The sequence below is a fragment of the Rattus norvegicus genome, chromosome X (assembly GCF_036323735.1).
Source record: "Rattus norvegicus strain BN/NHsdMcwi chromosome X, GRCr8, whole genome shotgun sequence".
Taxonomy (NCBI): domain Eukaryota; kingdom Metazoa; phylum Chordata; class Mammalia; order Rodentia; family Muridae; genus Rattus; species Rattus norvegicus.
The window spans coordinates 71,765,769-71,786,798 of record NC_086039.1 but is presented as its reverse complement, the minus strand read 5'-3'; the positions used below and the strand labels follow the sequence as shown (position 1 = coordinate 71,786,798).

The 21,030-nt window shown below is 39.0% G+C and overlaps 1 protein-coding gene across 5 annotated transcripts in view; it reads left to right on the top strand.

Annotated features, from left to right (window-relative positions):
* Positions 1–8,333: 8,333 nt before the first annotated feature.
* Positions 8,334–21,030, top strand: part of Phka1 (phosphorylase kinase regulatory subunit alpha 1) — a 138,765-nt gene continuing 126,068 nt past the window's right edge. For 2 of the 5 annotated variants that reach the window (XM_063280285.1, XM_063280284.1), the window contains exons 1-5: positions 8,361–8,755; positions 10,188–10,346; positions 13,650–13,697; positions 15,892–16,060; positions 19,027–19,109. In XM_063280285.1, the coding sequence (XP_063136355.1) occupies positions 8,678–8,755; positions 10,188–10,346; positions 13,650–13,697; positions 15,892–16,060; positions 19,027–19,109 (537 nt within the window). In that variant the 5' untranslated portion in view covers positions 8,361–8,677. Of the gene's footprint in view, positions 8,756–10,187; positions 10,347–13,649; positions 13,698–15,891; positions 16,061–19,026; positions 19,110–21,030 lie in introns of all 5 variants that reach the window. The other 3 variants (XM_006257102.5, XM_063280283.1, NM_022626.2) reach the window with 3 other exon arrangements.

The window sequence follows — 21,030 nt, the reverse complement described above, 5'->3', positions numbered from 1 at the left end:
GCAAAAAATAAAGAAAGAATATTAAAAGCAGTAAGGGAAAAAGGTCAAGTAACATATAAAGGCAGACCTATCAGGATCACACCAGACTTCTCACCAGAGACTATGAAAGCCAGAAGATCCTGGACAGATGTCATACAGACCCTAAGAGAACACAAATGCCAGCCCAGGTTACTGTATCCTGCAAAACTCTCAATTAACATAGATGGAGAAACCAAGATATTCCATGACAAAACCAAATTTACACAATATCTTTCTAAAAATCCAGCGCAACATGGATAATAAATGGTAAAGCCCAACATAAGGAGGCAAGTTACACCCTAGAAAAAGCAAGAAACTAATCATCTTGGCAACAAAACAAAGAGAAGAAAAGCACACAAACATAACCTCACATACAAATATGAATATAACAGGAAGCAATAATCACTATTCCTTAATATCTCTCAACATCAATGGTCTCAACTCCCCAATAAAAAGACATAGATTAACAAACTGGATACACAAGGGGGACCCTGCATTCTGCTGCCTACAGGAAACACACCTCAGAGACAAAGACAGATACTACCTCAGAGTGAAAGGCTGGAAAACAACTTTCCAAGAAAATGGTCAGAAGGAGCAAGCTGGAGTATCCATTCTAATACTGAATAAAATCGATTTTCAACTAAAAGTCATCAAAAAAGATAAAGAAAGATACTTTATATTCATCAAAGGAAAAATCCACCAAGATGAACTCTCAAACCTAAATATCTATGCTCCAAATAAAAGGGCACCTACATACATAAAAGAAACCTTACTAAAGCTTAGAACACACATTACACCTCACACAATAATAGTGGGAGATTTCAACACTCCACTCTCATCAATAGACAGGTCATGGAAACAGAAATTAAACAGACACCTAGACAGACTAAGAGAAGTCATGAACCAAATGGTCTTAACAGATATTTATAAAACATTCTATCCTAAAGCAAAAGGATATACATTCTTCTCAGCACCTCATGGTACTATCTCCAAAATTGACCATATAATTGGTCATAAAACAGGCCTCAACAGATACAGAAAGATAGAAATAATCCCATGTGTCCTTTCAGACGACCACGGGCTAAAGCTGGTATTCAATAACAGTAAGGGAAGAACGCCCACATATACATGGAAGTTGAACAATGCTCTACTCAATGATAACCTGGTCAAGGAAGAAATAAAAAAGAAATTAAAGACTTCTTAGAATTTAATGAAAATGAAGGTACAACATACCCACACTTATGGGACACAATGAAAGCTGTGCTAAGAGGAAAACTCATAGCGCTGAGTGCCTGAAGAAAGAAACAGGAGAGAGCATATGTCAGCAGCTTGACAGCACACCTAAAAGCTCTAGAACAAAAAGAAGCAAATATACCCAGGAGGAGTAGAAGGCAGGAAATAATCAAACTCAGAGCTGAAATCAACCAAGTAGAAACAAAAAGGACTATAGAAAGAATCAACAGAACCAAAAGTTGGTTCTTTGAGAAAATCAACAAGATAGATAAACCCTTAGCCAGACAAATGAGAGGACACAGAGAGTGTGTCCAAATTAACAAAATCAGAAATGAAAAGGGAGACATAACTACAGAATTAGAGGAAATTCAAAAAATCATCAGATCCTACTACAAAAGCCTATATTCAACAAAACTTGAAAATCTGAAGGAAATGGACAATTTTCTAGACAGATAGCAGGTACCAAAGTTAAATCAGGAACAGATAAACCATTTAAACAACCCGATAACTCCTAACGAAATAGAAACAGTCATTAAAGGTCTCCCAACCAAAAAGAGCCCAGGACCAGATGGGTTTAGTGCAGAATTCTATCAGACCTTCATAAAAGACCTCATAACAATCCTATCCAAACTAGTCCACAAAATTTAAACAGATAGAGCACTACCGAATTCCTTCTATGAAGCCACCATTACTCTTATACCTAAACCACACAAAGACCCAACAAAGAAAGAGAAGTTCAGACCAATTTCCCTTATGAATATCGACGCAAAAATACTCAATAAAATTCTGGCAAACCGAACCCAAGAGCACATCAAAACAATCATCCACCATGATCAAGTAGGCTTCATCCCAGGCATGCAGGTATTGTTTAATATACAGAAAACCATCAACGTGATCCATTATAAAGACAAACTGAAAGAACAAAACTACATGATCATTTCATTAGATGCTAAGAAAGCATTTGACAAAATTGAACAGCCCTTCATGATAAAAGTCCGGGAAAGAATATGAATTCAAGGCCCATATCTAAATATAGTAGAAGCCATATACAGCAAACCAGTAGCTAACATTACAATAAATGGAGAGAAACTTGAAGCAATCCCACTAAAACCAGGGACTAGACAAGGCTGCCCACTCTCTCTCTACTTATTCAATATAGTTCTTGAAGTTCTAGCCAGAGAAATCAGACAACGAAAGGAGATCAAGGTGATATAGATTGGAAAAGAAGAAGTCAAAATATCACTATTTGCAGATGATATGATAGTATATTTAAGTGATCCCAAAAGTTCCACCAGAGAACTACTAAAGCTGATAAACAACTTCAGCAAAGTGGCTGGGCATAAAATTAACTCAAATAAATCAGTAGCCTTCCTCTACACAAAAGAGAAACAAGCCGAGAAAGAAATTAGGGAAATGACATCCTTCATAATAGTCTGGAAATCAGTCTGGAGGTTCCTCAGAAAATTGGACATTGAACTGCCTAAGCATCCAGCTATACCTCTCTTGGGCATATACCCAAAAGATGCCCCAACATATAAAAAAGACACATGCTCCACTATGTTCAAAGCAGCCTTATTTATAATAGCCAGAAGCTGGAAAGAACCCAGATGCCCTTCAACAGAGGAATGGATACAGAAAATGTGGTACATCTACACAATGGAATATTACTCAGCTATCAAAAACAATGACTTTATGAAATTCGTAGGCAAATGGTTGGAACTGGAAAATATCATCCTGAGTGAGGTAACCTAATCACAGAAAAACACACATGGTATGCACTCATTGATAAGTGGCTATTAGCCCAAATGCTTGAATTACCCTAGATGCCTAGAACAAATGAAACTCAAGACGGATGATCAAAATGTGAATGCTTCACTCCTTCTTTAAAAGGGGAACAAGAATACCCTTGGCAGGGAATAGGGAGGCAAAGATTAAAACAGACACAGAAGGAACACCCATTCAGAGCCTGCCCCACATGTGGCCCATACATATACAGCCACCCAATTAGACAAGATGGATGAACCAAAGAAGTGCAGGCTGACAGGAGCCGGATGTAGATCTCTCCTTGGAGACACAGCCAGAATACAGCAAATACATATGTGAATGCCAAAAGCAGACCACTGAACTGAGAATAGGACCCCCGTTGAAGGAATCAGAGAAAGGACTGGAAGAGCTCGAAGGGGCTTGAGACCCCATATGAACAACAATGCCAACCAACCAGAGCTTCCAGAGACTAAGCCACTACCCAAAGACTATACATGGACTCACCCTGGGCTCCAACTGCATAGGTAGCAATGAATGGCCTAGTAAGAGCACCAGTGGAAAGGGAAGCCCTTGGTCCTGCCAAGACTGAATCCCCAGGGATCGTGATTGTTGGGGGGAGGATGGTAATGGGGGGAGGATGGGGAGGGGAACACCCATAGAGAAGGGGAGGGGGAGGGGTTAGGGGTATGTTGGCCTGGAAACCAGGAAAGGGAATAACAATTGAAATGCAAATAAGAAATACTCAAGTTAATAAAGAAAAAAATAAGAATTCTGCACTAAACCCATCTGTTCCTGGGCTCTTTTTGGTTGGGAGACTTTTAATAACTGCTCCTTATTCTTTAGTAATTATGGCGTTGTTTAAATGGTTTATCTGTTCCTGATTTAACTTTGGTACCTGGTACCTGTGTTGTAAATTGTCCATTTCCTCCAGATTTTCAAGTTTTGTTGAATATGGGCTTTTGTAGTAGGATCTGATGATTCCTTTTATTTTTGTCAGATTCTTTTGTTTTGTTCTGATTTCGTTAATTTGGATACTCTCTCTGTGCCTCCTGGTTAGTCTGACTAAGGGTTGATCTATCTTGTTGATTTTCTCAAAGAACCAGCTCCTGGTTTTGTTGATTCTTTGTATAGTTCTTTTTGTTTCTACGTTGTTGATTTCAGCCCTGATTTTGATTATTTCCTGCCTTCTACTCCTCCTGTGTGTATTTGTTTCTTTTTGTTCTAGAGCTTTTAGGTGTGCTGTTAAGCTGCTTATGTATGCTCTCTCCAGTTTCTTTTTTGGAAGCACTCAGAGCTATGAGTTTTCCTCTTAGCACTGCTTTCATTGATTCCCATAAGTTTGGGTATATTGTGCCTTCATTTTCATAAAATTCTAAGAATTCTTTAACTTCTTTCTTTATTTCTTCCTTGACCAGGTTATCATTGAGTAGAGCATTGTTCAATTTCCACGTATATGTGGGCATTCTTCCCTTATTGTTATTGAAGTCCAGCTTTAGCCCGTGGTGTTCTGAAAGGACGCATGGGATTATTTCTATCTTGCTTTATCTGTTGAGGCCTGTTTTATGACCAATTATATGATCAAATTTGGTGAAAGTACCATGAGGTGCTGAGAAGAATTTATATCCTTTTGCTTTAGGATAGAATGTTCTATAAATATCTGTTAAAACCATTTGGTTCATGACTTCTCTTAGTCTGTCTACGTCTCTGTTTAATTTCTGTTTCCATGATCTGTGGGCAAAGGTGGGCAGAAGTGGCAGTCTGTCCTGCCCTGCAGTCTCAGGATTGCCTGACCTTCTGGGTGGTCAGCTCTCTCTCCCATGGGATTTGGGAGCAGGGAGCTGTGGGCCGGGATCAGAAAGGTTCGGTCACAGCCAGAAACCGGAAGTGCTTGGTCCCAGAGGACTTCTGCCTTTGTGTGTCCTGAGTCCACCAGGCAGGTCACTTAGAGCAGGAAAATTGACCTTACCTCTGTTCTCAGGCATGTAGTTTCTTGGCGGCTGGCTTTCAGCTCTCCGTGAGGGCAGCAACCAGAAGGCTCCTACCCCTACTGTTCCTAGGTCCCTGTGCGCAGAGGCCACAGATGGTGCTGGCATTTTCCTCTTGAGTCAGGAATGTGAGCAGAGAGTAGTCTCCTTTTGGTTCTCAGGGGTGTCTGCCCCTCTGAAGGTCTAGCTCTCCTCCCCACACAATTTGGGCACAGGGAGCTGTTTCACCGGTTCAATTCAGATCCGGGCGCAGATCTGAACCATGGGGCTCCTGCAGCTGACTGCTCCCATATTCCTGTGTCCAGAGGCACTATGCAGTTTCCTCTTGGGCCAGGAATATGGGCAAAGGTGGGCAGAAGTGGCAGTTTGACCTGCCCTGAAGTCTCAGGATTGCCTGCACTTCTGGGTGATCAGCTCTCTCTCCCATGGGATTTGGCAGCAGGGCCTGAGTCAATTTTATATCTGACTACTTTGTCAAATATATTTATGAGCTGTAGAAGTTTCCTGGTGGAATTTTTAGGGTCACTTATGTATACTATCATATTATCTACAAATAAAGATGCTTTGACTTCTTTATTCCTATTCATATCCCTTTGATCTCCTGTAGTTGTCCTAATTCTCTAGCTAAATCTTTAAGTACTGGTACAAGCAGATCTCTGTGCAAGTTTGAGGCTGTCCTGGTCTACTTTGTGAGTTCCAGACCAGCCTGGTCTACATAGTGGGTTCCAGGCTATCCAAGAATGTAAAGTTGACTCTGACTCAAAAAACAACCAACCAACCAAACCAAAAAAAAAAAAAAAAACCACCACAATCAATTAAAAGAAAAAGAAAAAGGGAGTTCTGGGAAGATGGCTCAGATATTCAGACTCCCTGTACCCACGTATAAGCTTCAGTGAAGCTAGAACTCAATATTTCAGCTGTCTAGCAAGTATCCACCTGTTTCCTTCCCCCCGAGTGCTAGGGTTACTGTTGAACATAACCACATCAAGCTTACACATGCACACACAAACAAAGGCACAGATGCATGTATACAAATAGATACACACAAAATAAAGAAATCACAAAAATTTAAAAATACAAACAAAGCAATAGTACATTTTCATATGCATATTTCCAAATAAATATATTCAGAATCAACTTGAAAGGACAAAAGTCAATCCATTAATGGTGGCTACTTTCAGAAGGGGAATGAAGATGACCATGGTAGAAGATATTAAACAGGGGGAACTGGATTTAATTTAACTTTATTTGTAATATTGCAACCCTTAAAAAGAGTTTACTTACATATTACTTTGAACACTATACAACATGGACATGCATCAAAAACATCACACATTACCCCATAAATATGCAAAACTTTTACATGTTGATGACTTTAGAAAGAAGCAATGACTTCAGACTGACAAAAATTTGAGAGCCCTGGAAACATATAAAGGGAGTAAATGAAACCAGAATGGGAGATAACACTTCCAACTAGTTAGTTTTCATTTTTCCACCTCTAAGATACGTTTAATTATTAATACGTTGTGATGAAACCATCTATTTTGTACAATTAATATATGATAATCAGAGGAGTATCTACTTAACAGGGCCATTATATAAGGTATATAATAATTACAACTTATTAAAAGGAGAAATTGTAGTGTTCAGGTTAATGTAAACTGTTATATAGTTTTATTTCTCAAAATCAAACAGCATCCTGGTTTTCATGCACCAAGCTCTTGTGAGGTAGTCAGCATGAGTCAGCCTCCTGTGTCTCACCAGTTCTGGGACACTGAGCAGATCAAGTTTCTAAGACTACAAGACTGAAAGTCTAAATTGGACCAAGGTTGAAATCATCAGGGCATTGCCAGCCAACAGGGTCTGTTGATAGCCAGTTAGTGATACCTTACCTCTGCCATTCCTAATCCAGTCATCTATCATGAGGCGAAGGGAGGTCTATGCAAAAGGAATATAAAGAGTAGAAAGTAGTGGTGTGCGGAATTATGATTTCAATATTTTATTTCAACTTTTTTGTACTTTGCAACTTTTCTTTAGTGATCATATATTACTTTAATGTTTGAAAATGTGCTTAAATGTCAAGATAAAGGAAAACTAGAGGACAGACACTTGAAGGGGACAAGGGTAGAGTAAAAGGTTTCTAAGGCTAGTCTGTGTGAGGGCAAGATATCAGGGAGTTAGGGGCATGAGCAGGGGACTATTCTCTCCAAATTGAACTCCCTTTCCCAGTGTACTAAGGACTTGAAGTGGTGTCCTGGCCAGCCATTGCATTTGCGTAGGTAATGACTGCAATGGAAACTATTTGCTGGAGAATTCGGTGTCACTGTGTTGAACCGCACATGGCTGAAAATCCCAGCTCGCGTTCTTGAGTACTCACCTTTCATTATCATTATCAGATAGTCACTGGTCACCTTCCAAGGTGCCTGACCAAATGCTATACTGTGTGAGGAAGAAGCTGCAGCAGAGGCAACAGTGGCCCAGAGGCAGCTTGTAAGGGGAGAAGAAACTTAAGAGGGAAAAAAAAGGGGGAATGAAAATGCAAAATCACTGTGGCCAGAGTGAAGTGGCCAAGGAAGGCTTACATTTAGAACTCAGAAAGGTCAAGTGTCGCTCTTAATTCTCTTACCCCGCACTTCAGAAAGCAGGTGGTACTCCTGCTGAGCCCAGAAGGGGTTTGGGAGAGCAGAGAGTAAAGGGTGGGTGTGGGGACAGTAGAGGGTGAAGCAAAGACCCAGAGGCAGATTCCTAAAACTCACCACAGTATCCTCTGTAGCCTTCTGCCCCAGCCCTCCCTTGTCACATAAATTTCAGTTGAACGTTTTTATCTTTGGCCCAGTCACTTACACTCTACGAGGAAGCCTTCCAAAGCAGATAATCCACTTTCAGCTGCCCCACCAAGACGACCCTCAGCCGCTCGGCTACCTGTCCTGCTCCCAGCCTAGGACACTTGGTTCCTCAATGCTCCATAACCACCACCGCAGATTTGCACGTCTCTAAGGAGAGACTAAAGAGCTCCATAGGGAGCTGGTTTTTTATTTGGTTGGTTGGTTTCAGAGTGCGGCGCTTAATCGAACTTTTTGCTCCCAAAGATCTGGAGCGCTGACTGGTCTCTCCTTTCAGTTTTGAAGAGTTCCCATGGGTTCCTAAAACTAGTCCTTCAGAAGTAGGAGCAACAGCCTGTGCGCACAACAGGCGTGCAAAATTAAAATAGTCACTTGTAGTGTTTCGAAAATAACCCCCCAGGGGGGCGGGGAGGACACATCGCCTACGCGACACATTCTGGGCGGAGGGTGACGGCTACTGGCCCGTGGGTGCAGCGCGCAGCTGCGGGACCCACGCCCCGCCCCCGCGTGCTCGCCAAGGGAGGCGGTGCCCAAGGCGCAGACCGGCTGTTGTCGCCCGAGTCTCCCAGCCGCCGCGGTCTCCTTCGGTCAAGCGGAGGATGCGGGCGCGGCACCCGGGGACCACGGGAGACTGAGTGGAGACGGGGTCTTCGCAGACTGAAGCCTAGACCGCGGGAGGCTGAGCCGCGGCCTGAAGTGAAACTCCAAGGCCGCCGGAGCGTGGTGCTGCGCGGAAACCATTGGCTACACGAGCAAGTGAGCACTTAGAAGGTTTCCGCAGGCCTGGAGTCCAAGTGTCCCGGGTGTGCAGTGGGGGATTAGGGACGGGGCACGATGAGGAGCCGGAGTAACTCGGGGGTCCGCCTGGACGGCTATGCTCGGCTGGTGCATCAGACCATCCTGTGCCATCAGGTAAGTGTAGGTAAGGGTGAAATGTGAGCTGCCAGGACACTGACCCTGGATGAACCCTGAACACATTTGTCTCTGGGAAGGCCCTAAAAGATCCTGAAGGAGAGTTGCATGGTGAACCTGGAGTAGAATCAAAATGTGGCATGAAGAACCACAGCCCCCCATCCATCCCTCTGCAGTGATTTCTGAATGGAAGTTTCTGAGCTCAGAAGTAACGCTACCCCCTCCCCCAGCTACAGCTGGGTTCCAGACGCAGAGTTGCAAAAAATGATAACACTTGTTTATTGCCCTCACCCCAGGTTTGGGCCATCTACTTCCACCCCTCCCAAAGATGCATGAGAACGTTTAGCCATCCTAAGAGACCTTAGACTACTGTGAAGGTCAAGGCACTTTGTGCATACTTCTGTTTAAACAGTTTTGCTCAGTGCCTCAGGCTGGCCTTGAACTTGGGATCCTCCTACCATAGCCATCACAGTTTGGACAACAGACCACAAGTCAGTGGGGTTATTTGTTTGCTTCCTAAGTCGTTTCTTTATGTTTCTTTCTTTGTTAGAGACAGGATTTTACCATGTAGCCCGTGCTGACTTCAAACTCACCATCCTCGTGGGTCATCCCTCCTGTGCTGGGATTACAGGTGTGCACCACTGCACCTGGTTTATATATGCTTTTCGGAGTTGTGAACTGGTTTTTGAAACCAAGTCTTTCTTTGTAGCCCATGATGGCCTGAAACTCACTATGAGGCTGGCCTTGAAGTAGCATCAATCTGGAAAATTATAGGCATAAGACACCACACCTGGCTGTATATATTTCTAAATATATTTTTCTACTCCTTTACTTCAGATTTTTCGATGCCAGTTGACTTTAACTTAAAAAATTATATTTTTCTTTTAAAATGCATGTGACAGCATCCTTTGTACTACATTTGGTAATTGCGTTACTAATGCCTTTAGTTTAATAATACCCACATTTTGGACTTGTAAGCTTTCAGCCAGCTCTTTCCTTATTCTTAAGGTAACACATGCAAAGAAAATAAGCTGTGTTCCCGTAGGAGTATGTTCTGCAATGCTGACTAGCAGCAGTAGCAGCACACTGACTAGTCCACACACTTTTATTATATACTTGAAACTTGCCGAAAGAGTAGATCCCTCCCTATATAGAAAAGTGAGATAATGGATGCATTAACTTGATTGTCAGTTCACAGTGGTGTATGTGTCAAATTGTCATGTTGCATACTGTAAATATGTACAACTTTTTGTTGTCGATTATAACTAAGAAAGCTGGGAGATAATATCTGCCTGCAATTGGTTAAAAGGAAAAAGAAAGTTCTAAAATTGGAGAATGGGGAGGTCAACTTTCTAAGTAAAATATTCCCTAGGTTGTGTTCCTTTTAACACTCTGAGGTTAGTTGCCTGTCCTCTCTTGATTGATCTTGCAGAATCCAGTGACAGGCTTGCTTCCGGCCAGCTATGATGAGAAAGATGCCTGGGTCCGAGATAATGTGTATAGCATCCTGGCTGTGTGGGGTTTAGGCCTGGCATATCGAAAGAATGCAGACCGTGATGAGGACAAGGCAAAGGCCTATGAACTGGAGCAGGTAATCAAAACAAAACTAGACAGAGATGTGGAGCTATGCATGGGTGTAGTCGGGGAGCAGGAATTGAAGGGAAAATTGCCCCTGCACCACCTTGCTGAAATTGCATTTTATAAAGTATCTTATACTGTGCCTGAAGTGTGTTTGGTTTAGGCTGGTCTGGTCTAGTTGGTTTGTTTATTGCAGTGGAAACTTGAAAACTACAGATTCAGGGAAGAGGGCTCAGAGTCTTCAATACTTTTGAAAATCCTACCCAGTATATTTCCTAAAATTAATAAGCCTCTTAAGTGTATTTTCAGGTTCTGACATTTTATTTTCATTGAGAAGAATATTTGAGAGCCAGATATCAACTATTTTATTCGTTTTCTTTTTTGAAAATACTTGTGGTGTCTGTATGAGTGCACCTGATGCAGATCAACAGGTTTTCCTCATTAGACAAAAGTAATAACTTGGTAGATCTTCATAACTCTGATGGCTATTTTAGAGAGCCTGTTGGCTGCCTGGGGACAAATTGAGGTCAGAGTCAGCAGATGACTTTAACCCAACTTTTAAGGCACCTTCTCCTCAATAAATCCTTAATATCCTTTATAGAACTTCTGAACACAAAGGAACTACATCCTTTTACATGTCTAAAAAAGCAACAATTTGGTATCCTTTGTATTATAGAAGACCTTTAATAATAAATACTCTGTTAGTTGTAGGTATTCCTAGATCCTTTTCCATTAGTGACAAGGAGACTTACCACAGCAACTATTTCTCCTGTTGTCTCCCTTGAACTTACGAAATCCGAGTTCCAATTATGATTTATAAATCAGGTTATTGGGATTTGTTTTCTTTAAAGCAGCAATATATTCTGAAGTTGTTCTTGGGAATGGGACAAGCCTCACTGGGTTATCTGCAGCATCAATAACCATTTGGAATTCTTTCAAGGCGTTACTGAGAGGTACAAAGCATTGTTGGATGTTTTACTCTAGCAGAGCAAGCACAGACTTTTATAGAAATAATGCCATAACAGAAATAATGCCATAATAGAAATCTGGAAAACATAGGGTATATTTTAAAAAAGTCTCTCGTTCTATATTCTATCAAAATATTTGCTATTTTGATCTCAGTAGTTTGTTCCTTATTTTGATTTTCTATAAATTAATATCAGAAGAACTTTGATTATGTGCCTGATATAATTTGACCAAAAATTTCAATATTGTTAGAATAAGTCTGTTGTCCCAATTCTGCAGAATTGTTGTCTTTCCTTATTTGTTCCAAGTGGAAAAATGAGGAATAGGGTGAATTGCCAGTTCTAAAATTTTTGTGTTCTATTATATAACCTTTCACATATCATATTGCTAACTTGGGAATGTTTTAGAACATTATGGAAGCAGGAATCAGCTTCAAAAAAGAAAAGCTCCTTTGGGGATTCTAATTTATATGTACTTGTTTAATGAATCAAAACTAATTTGATCATTATGTTCTATGTTTTGACAAAACCTAAGTCAGCAGTAATCTAGACCAGAGATTAGAAACCCAGCCATTTTTCTAAAGCATCAGATAATAAATATTTTTGGTGTATGGGTCACTCGTGTCTAATTACTCAGCTCTGCCAGGTGTAGCAAAAAAAGAGCCAGAGAAAATATGTAAAGATTTAGTATAGCGATATGTTCCAATAATACTTTATTTACAAAAACAATGATGGGCTGGATTTGTCCCTGACCTAGATGAATGATTCTCAACTCTGGCTGTATATTGGAATTACTTGGAAAGCTTCCCAGAGATACCCGACCTCACTTTAAAACAATTTAAGTAAGAATCTAGAAATTATATCCGTGAGCACTGGTCTTTTTCAAATTCCCTAGGTGATTCTAATACAGCAGATCTAATAGTATGCCTAGATAATAACCCATATAAGACTAGTAAATGAACACAGATTAACTCTAATACATTCACAGATTAAATTTCTACCTGCTTGCTGCCTACTTGCATTACTGTGTGGATTCTCCAAAGCACTGTTAATCATTTAGACCCTTTCTTCCAACTCTCATTTTTGCTTCTCTCTCATAAAATCAGAGAATCAATGAGAATAGCGGATGGAAATAAGAAATGGGCTTAGCTAATTTCCTTAGTCTATATTGGAAATAGAATTATACACAAGTATACATTCACAAATGTCCCTTTTAAAAAGACTCATAGCTATAAAAAAAAATAAACACTCAAGCAGATCCTGACCTCTCTTTGGCTGCCCCCACCACTTCTTGTTCTTTCTCAGTTTATTCTCTTTGTATCATCTCTCATTTGTTTTTCATGGGTTTTCTATTACCTTTTTGGGTAACTCTCTTCCCTTAGCTCTGGCCTCAGTTGAGATCTCAATTCCAGTTTTTATTTGTCTTCTTACTAGTTCTCCCTGTGTATGCTGTGGTTCTTCAAACTCTGTGTGCCTGAAAACCCCCAGCCTTTCCAAGTAAAACAAAACACAACACTATCAAACACTAGTAACTTGCCACTGTTTCTCTCTCTCTCTCTCTCTCTCTCTCTCTCTCTCTCTCTCTCTCTCTCTCTCTCTCTCCCTCTTTCTTTCTTTCTTTCTTTCTTTCTTTCTTTCTTTCTTTCTTTCTTTTTTTTGGAGGTGAGGACTGAACCCAGGGCCTTGCACTTGCTAGGCAAATGCTCTACCACTGAGCTAAATCCCCAACCCCAATGGTATTCTTAATTTACAGTCACCTTCACAGTATTACTTGGAAAATGTCTCATAGTACAGTCTGTGGACCACAAAGCTGACTTAAGATCTAGACTAAAACAGAAAGTGGTTATAGAGAATTGAAGAAGCTGTTCTATGCTATGATGTTCTAAAACATACTCCCTTCTCATGCCAAGTATGCATGAGATGTGCACATAAACATATAGTCAAAACACCCATGCATATAAAATGAAAAATGAGTCTTTAAAAATAATGTGAAATTTTAAATAAAAAGATGCTGTCAAGGCAGTAGGGCATATACTAGAGAATCCTTAGAGCCTTGGGAACCAGCTGATTTGCTTCTTTTCTCTGTGTGGATTCTCCTCTATTAGATGGTTGGCTTGTTTTTAGGTAAAACTGCCTTAACTTTTTATATTAGTATTTAAACTCAAGGAATCATAAGCCATGGACTTTTAGCTGCCGTGTGTTTTGTGATCCTATAAAGTAAATGCCATGTAAGTAACAGCCCAGGATAGGGTTACTTGTTCTCAAAAGGTCATGGACTGCCTGAGCTGCTGAGTAAGTGCTCTCATGTCTCAGTATGTTTATAACGGTCTCGTTTCCATTTATTTCTGCAGAGTGTAGTGAAGTTAATGAGGGGACTGCTGCACTGCATGATCAGACAGGTACGGCACTGGAAAGAACTTCCAATCAAACATAACAGCATCTTAATTATACTTAGGACCTTTTATTCAGATTCCCAAATGATACTCTCTAATTCTAGAAGGCTCGGAACTCTGAGATGGGGATGTCACAGAGAGACTCACCACCCTGCTACAAGTAGAATTATTTCCTTCCAGTCTTTTTCCTCCCTTTAGGAATTTTTTTTTTCTCAAGAAGAATCATCCTATTGGCAATTATGTGTACTAGATAAAGCATGATACAGTTCTTTGGCCTGGAAACCGGGAAGGGGAATAATAATAATCGACATGTAAATAAGAAATACTCAAGTTAATAAAGATTTAAAAAAAAACCTTATCTGAAACTTTTAGGTCCAGATCCATTCTAGAACTAATACATTTTAAGATTTTTTTAAAAAAATTAGCACACTGCACTTTATCTTATAATTTCTCATGTTTTCAGTGGATAGAGAAAATACTCTGAAACAAAAACCCCATCTCTTTGTAGGGAAACATTCCTTATATGCTAAATGCAGTAAGGCCTATAAATAACCAGATGTTGATTTGAATTTAGTGTTTACACCAATTGAGTTTTGATACAAAATCTACATGGAAAAAAAGTCTTTCAAAGTATTTTCAGTTTTAGCATTGGGGCAAAGGAATCTCAAACTTCAAATAATTGGTCTTGCTGGGCCTTGTGTGTAGCTGAACATCATTTTATATGTGACTTGAAAATTTGCAGTCCCTTATTGGTTCTGTACCTGCCAAAGCTTTGCCTCTTCATGGGTTGTCTGTCTCTTGCCTACTGACTTCTTGTGTGTTATGGATATTAATCATGTGTACATTGCAAATATTTTTATAGTCTACCACTTACATTTTGACTTTATGGCATTTTTCCACATGAAGTATTTTACTAAGGAACCTATAATCTTAGGTCTTAAAACATGGACATATTGAACCAGACTTAATTAGAGCAAGGTAGAAATAAATGGCTTTCAACTTAAAAACTTCCATGTCTACACGTGACTTTAAAATGAATATGTAGTTATTTATTGTATATATCTCTTTACTAGTCTCACATACATAAGTTTTCTCTGTGTCTTTATACTTCATTTATATTTTAGATAGTTATGCTTTGTCCTATTAAATAGGTATAGTCACAAATTTCATGAACTATATTTGAGATTACCATACATCAGAGACATAAATAATCACATCTACATGTCACGAACTAGGTCAGGAACTACTAGTTGCCTTTTACCTAAGGTTTCCTGTCTAGATTTCTGGTGTGTGTATGTGTGTGTGTGTGTGTGTGTGTGTGTGTGTGTGTGTGTGTGTGTGGTGTGTATTGGTGTGTGTGTGTTGGTGTGTGTGTGTGTATTGGTGTGTGTGTGTATGGGGGTGTGTGTTGGTGTGTGTGTGTGTGTATTGGTGTGTGTTGGTGTGTGTGTGTGTGTGTGTGTGTGTGTGCTAGGAATTGGACCCAGGGCCTTATGCATCCTCAGAATACATTACCACTGAGCTATACTCCCAGCTCCCAAAGATTCTCTTTTAGTTTGTAATTTTAGCTTTCTGTAATACCATTTTTGTGATTCTTTATGGTTCTCATTAACTTTTTTATGGCAAAAATATATCCTCTTGGGGTTAGAGAGATGGTTAAGAGTACATATTGCTCTTGCAGAGGACCTGAGTTTGGTTCCCCATAACCACTCATATTGGATGGCTTACAACTGCTTGTAACTTCAGCTCCAAGGAATCTAAAGCCGTCTTCTGGCCTCTGGGGGTACCCCCACATACAAACAACTATGCACAGGCACATTAATAAAAAAATCCTCATCTCTCAATTTATCTACATATTCCTAATTTCAATTCAAGAACAACTGTACAGCACTGAGTTTTCTCACTAAACTGTTCTTTTACATTTGAGCTTCCGGTTTCTCTACAACATGGCCAAGTAACCATTTGAAAAGCATAGAAAAGAGGCAGTGAACAGGAAATAGGTGGGTTTTTTAAAAAAGTTTCTTATTTTTTATTTAAAAATGACAGATTTCCCCAGTGTAGGATAAAAGCAGGTAACAGTTTATTTCAAATATTCACAATTCCCTGAAGGCAGAGTGCAGTGATGTGTGTATGTCAGAGCCCTGCAGATGCTTGGTAAACGGGTTGAATTTTCTGATTGGCCTTTTTATACTGTTTTCAGGTGGATAAAGTAGAGTCTTTCAAGTACAGTCAGAGTACTAAAGATAGCCTTCACGCCAAGTACAACACCAAAACTTGTGCCACGGTAGTGGGTGATGACCAGTGGGGACACCTGCAGTTGGATGCTACTTCTGTGTACCTGCTCTTCCTAGCACAAATGACTGCCTCAGGTCAGTACAAGGAGACAATGACTGCATGCTCCTGAGTTTGGATCATCTACTCTGGTTCGCCTGGTTTCTCTGTAGGTATTGACTAGAAAATGAATTATCTATTTATAGTGTTCAGTGAAGCAAATTAGAAATAACACCAGTTTATAAGTTTACTACAGCTAGAGAACTTTTTTGAGGTCTAGGCAATATCTTATTGTATTGAGAAGAAAATTTACAGTACTAATTAATGCTCTTTTGAAATGGAAACCCAGAAATGTGAGCTAGATCTTTAGTCAGGTGTTTTTATTATTTATTAATTCTCAGAAGCCAAGAGATGGGAAGGAAGGGTGAAGGTTTTTTCTTTTTTGTTGGCTAATTTTTATTTACATTTCAAATGTTAACAAGGTTTTTTTTCTTATTTCCATACTGTACATCAGTGTGCCTGTGGTTACTGTGGCTATAAAACCACACACTTTATATACTCTTTATTAGTATGATCTGAATCTAAATGTGTGTTTTTCATTATTAAATAATATTCTATATAAGTAGTTTTGTGATGATCTTTAGATGCCTGATATGTAAAAGAAAATTATAAGAAATATAGTAGCTTACATCTATCTATATCCTAGCACTTGGGAGGCAGATGCAGGCCAGCCATAGTTTACATACTAACTTCTAAGTCAGTGAAAGCTACATAGTGGGATCTGTTATAGATGTAAAATTGGAGATGGAAACAATTCTATTATATGGAGTTCCCAAACTTAATAAGAACAGTTCCAGATCATTCAGGGTAAGTTAATGTAATTTATAATGCTATTTTTTTCTGTGGTGCTGGGGTTTCAAAGCAGAGTATCATGCATTCTAAGACAAGCACTCTACCACTAAACTAAAATCTTAACCATTTATGGCCAGAGTTCCTTAATGTTAAAGGAACCCAAGATGGGAATCCCTTCAGAATACTCTCTAGAAGACTAGTAAGGGGGTTAGGGAAATACTTTAGTAATAAATAATACAAATTTCTTATAATGGATTGAAGTTGAAAAGCAACTTTTTTATATATAACTGGAGAAAAGACTATAAAAGATCTTCATAGAGAACTAGCAATACCTTGAATGTTTTTTGAATACTTAGGGAAGATAGAGTTAGAAACTGATTGCAGTGTACAGAATAGTAGCATGAAAAGCTCTAGCAAAACAGCCAAAAATGCTAAAAGTTTAAGAAGAACCCAATGCTTTGAAATTGTTCATTGGATATTGTTCAAAAGGATATGTAGTAAGTAGAGAAGCACTACAAAAATTAATTATTGAGAATGAGAAGACTGAGGTATCTGGTCTCAGCATAACCCCCGATCCCAACTCTTGGGAGGTGGGGATAGGAAGATCCAAAGTTGAAGGTCACCTTCAACTAAATAGCAAATTTAATGCTAACCTATGAGACCCCACCTAAAAAAATGAAACACCCATCCTCTTTCAGTGTGTGTGTATGTATCATGTGTGTAGTGTGTATATATGTAAAATCAAACTATAGATATAGAAGGAAATATTTGCAAATCATGTATAAGCGATTTATACCTAGTCAAAAGAACTTTCACAACTCATTATTTAAAAGATTAACAGAATAATTAAGTCAGATATGGTAGAGTGGTACATGCTTATAAACCTAATAGTTAAAAGGCAAAGGCATGGGGATCTCAAATTTAAGGCCATAGGGAGACCCTGTCGCAAAACAAAAGAGAAAAGGAAAACAAAAGAAAAATATTAGCCTCCTTTAAAATGGCTAGAGTAGGCTAGACAGATGGCTCAGTGTTTAATAACACTGGCTACTCTTCCAGAGGACCTGGGTTTAATTCATAGCACCCACTTGACAGCTCGCAACTGTCTGTAACTCCAGTTCCAGGCAGTATGATGCCTTCTTCTGGACTCAACAGACAGAGCATACATGTATCACACAAACATATATGTAGGCAAAAACACTCATACACCAAAAAAGCTCAATTTTTAAAATAAAAAGTGGCTAGAGGATATCAACTGATTTTCCTCTATGGAGTTTGTATAAATAACCATTAAAAATGTTGTCCATTATTAATCACTAGAGGAATACTGACCTGAATCATTGTAAAAACCACTTCAACCACACCAGAATGGCAGGAATCAAGAAGATAGATTTAAAAAATTTTGCTGAAGATATAGAGAAACTGGAACCTTTGTCCACTGCTCTGAGAAATGTAAAATGAGAGCAAGGGAGATGTCTCAGCAGGTAAAAGTGTTTGCTACTAAGTCTGACAAGCTGAATGCAATACCTGGACTTATATGTTGGAGGGAGAGAATCAACTGCCTTCAGTTGCCCTCTGACTTCCTTGTGTACCATGGCATGCATGCACACACATAAATTAAAAAAATAAATAAAATTTAATGTTTCCATACAACCACTTTGGAGAGCAGTTGAGCAATGTCTCAGAGGCTTGAATATAGAGTTACCATATGATCCAGCAGTTTCTCTAAGTATATAGATACTCATGAAAAATGGAAATATGTCCACACTGTATACATAAATATTTATAGCAGCATTATTTATGATGGCTACAAAGTAAAAACAATCTAATCTCTATCACCTGATGATTAGATAATTAAAATATGGTGTATTCACACAATTCAATATTTTTTGGCAATAAAGGGAGTAGTGATGCATTTCTCAATACAAAGGGAGCTTCAAAATACTGTGTTCAGTGAATGAACACTGACACAAAAGCTGCATGTGATACACTTCTCCTATTATATGAATGCACAGTGAGTAAAGAATTCCATTTCGTGGTGATGAATATGTCCCAAAATTGATTATGGTAATGGATATACACTGTAATACAAAAAAGCCAGTTGTGCCGGGCAGGTAAGTAGAGGCGATTGAAGTGAAGTTGATTGAAGCAGAATTCATTGAGTAATTTCCATTTGTGCGCCCTGCAGTGATAACCAAGTGTCCTTTTCTCTCAGGACTCCATATCATCCACAGCCTAGACGAAGTGAATTTTATACAGAACCTTGTGTTTTACATTGAAGCCGCATATAAAACTGCTGTAAGTACTTGCTTTATAATGAACTTTTAAACACAGAACAACTCGTTTCTTCTTATAATGAATGAATCAAAAAGGCTCATGACAAAACCATGTTCAATGTCTTTACTAAGATCTTCATTCCCTGCTTGCCCTGTCATCAGCGCTTTCATTTCTTTCAAAGTCTATACTTCATGGTGTGTGCTTGACAACTGGAGACTAAATTCTACTCGTTTTATTATATTGCTATTTTCATTTAATATATTTTATTAGACTATTTCTATCCCAGGCTGGTCCTAAACTCACTACATGAGGGTGATCTTAAACTTCTGATTCTTCAAGTGTGTTGGAGTTAGAGGCATAAGCTACCATGACCAGTTTTATGTGGTGTTTGGGTTTGAGCCCTAGCAAGCACTCAACCAACTGAGATATTTCCCCAGCTCCTTACAGTCTCATTTTAATTGAAACTTTTAAAAGAAGCATGATAACTGAGTGATGTATGGGCCACTTGGCTGTACACAAAATTTATTCATGTGTTTATTGTTGATTTAGAATCTTCTATAATAAAGGCTTCCCCTTATGAGTACCATATGAAGTATGTTTATATTAAATTGTCATCTATAATGTTTCTCTGTATAAAATGTGTTAAACACTACAGAAATGTTTTTTCCTTTGGTCTATTATGAAGTTTTTGTTGCTCTTGTTCAAACTTCAAATAATCCAAATGCCCTTGAACAAGTAAATGGATAAATGAATTTCCGTGTGTTCATAAAAAGATAATAATTGTTCAAGAATTTAAAAAATGAAATATTAAGCCATGAAAAAACATGAATAAATCTAAAATGCATAATGGTTAGTAGAAGAAGTCTCATAGGAAATGTCCACAAGCCTGGGCACGGTGGTTAAGCCTTTAATCTCAGCACGTGGGAGGCGCAGAGGCAGATGGATGTCTGTGAGTTGGAGGACAACCTGCTCTATATAGCAAGGTCCAAGTCAGCCAGAACAACATAGTAAAAGCATTTCTCTAAATAGTGTGTGTGTGTGTGTGTGTGTGTGTGTGTGTGTGTGTGTGTGCATGTGTATGTGTGTTTGTATGTGTGTGTGCACATGTGCGTGTATACATACATACATGCATATATGCATACACACATACATACAAGATGATTACACTAACATAAAACTCTAGACATCTGTACTGACAGTAGATTTGTTATTGCTATCATTACATTAACAGGGGCGGAGAGCAAGAAATGGAGTTTGGAAGCCAGGAGGAGACTTTGAAAGTTTTCAAAATTACATTTTATTGTTAAAGGTCCTCTGCCAAGACTGATGTCCAAAGCAAGATCAGATCTCTCTCCCTCCCCCCTCTCTCCCTCCCTCCTTCCCTTCCTCCCTCCCTCCTTCCCTCCCTCCCTCTCTCCCTCCCTCACACACACGTCTATTAAACATTTTAAAATAGGAATCATATTATGTAGTTTAAATATATTCCGATTTATATACACCATTGCACATCAATAAAGATATAAAACTTCTTACTACTGTGGAATGGATGAATGCAATCACTGAAACACAGGACAAATACTCCAGTCATCTCTGACTGTCCTTTTACTGTGTTTTCATTTGTTCCTGACTAACCCCCTTGTATTGAACATACCACTTTTCTTTAATTTTTGTGGTGCTAGGATTAAACACAGGACTTTATACATGGTTGGCAGGTACTCGATCGCTGAACTGTATCTCCAGGCAGCATTCTTTTTCACTTTTAATTGTTGTATTAGTTTAAAAGATACTACTTTTAAAATGCATTTATCATTTTCGCTAATGTTCGTTTCTCAATGCATATATATATATAAATATATATATATAAAACTTTGCCCATTTTTATTGGATATTTTCTTAATTTTACATTTCAAATGTTCTCCCCTTTCCCGGTTTCCCCTCCATA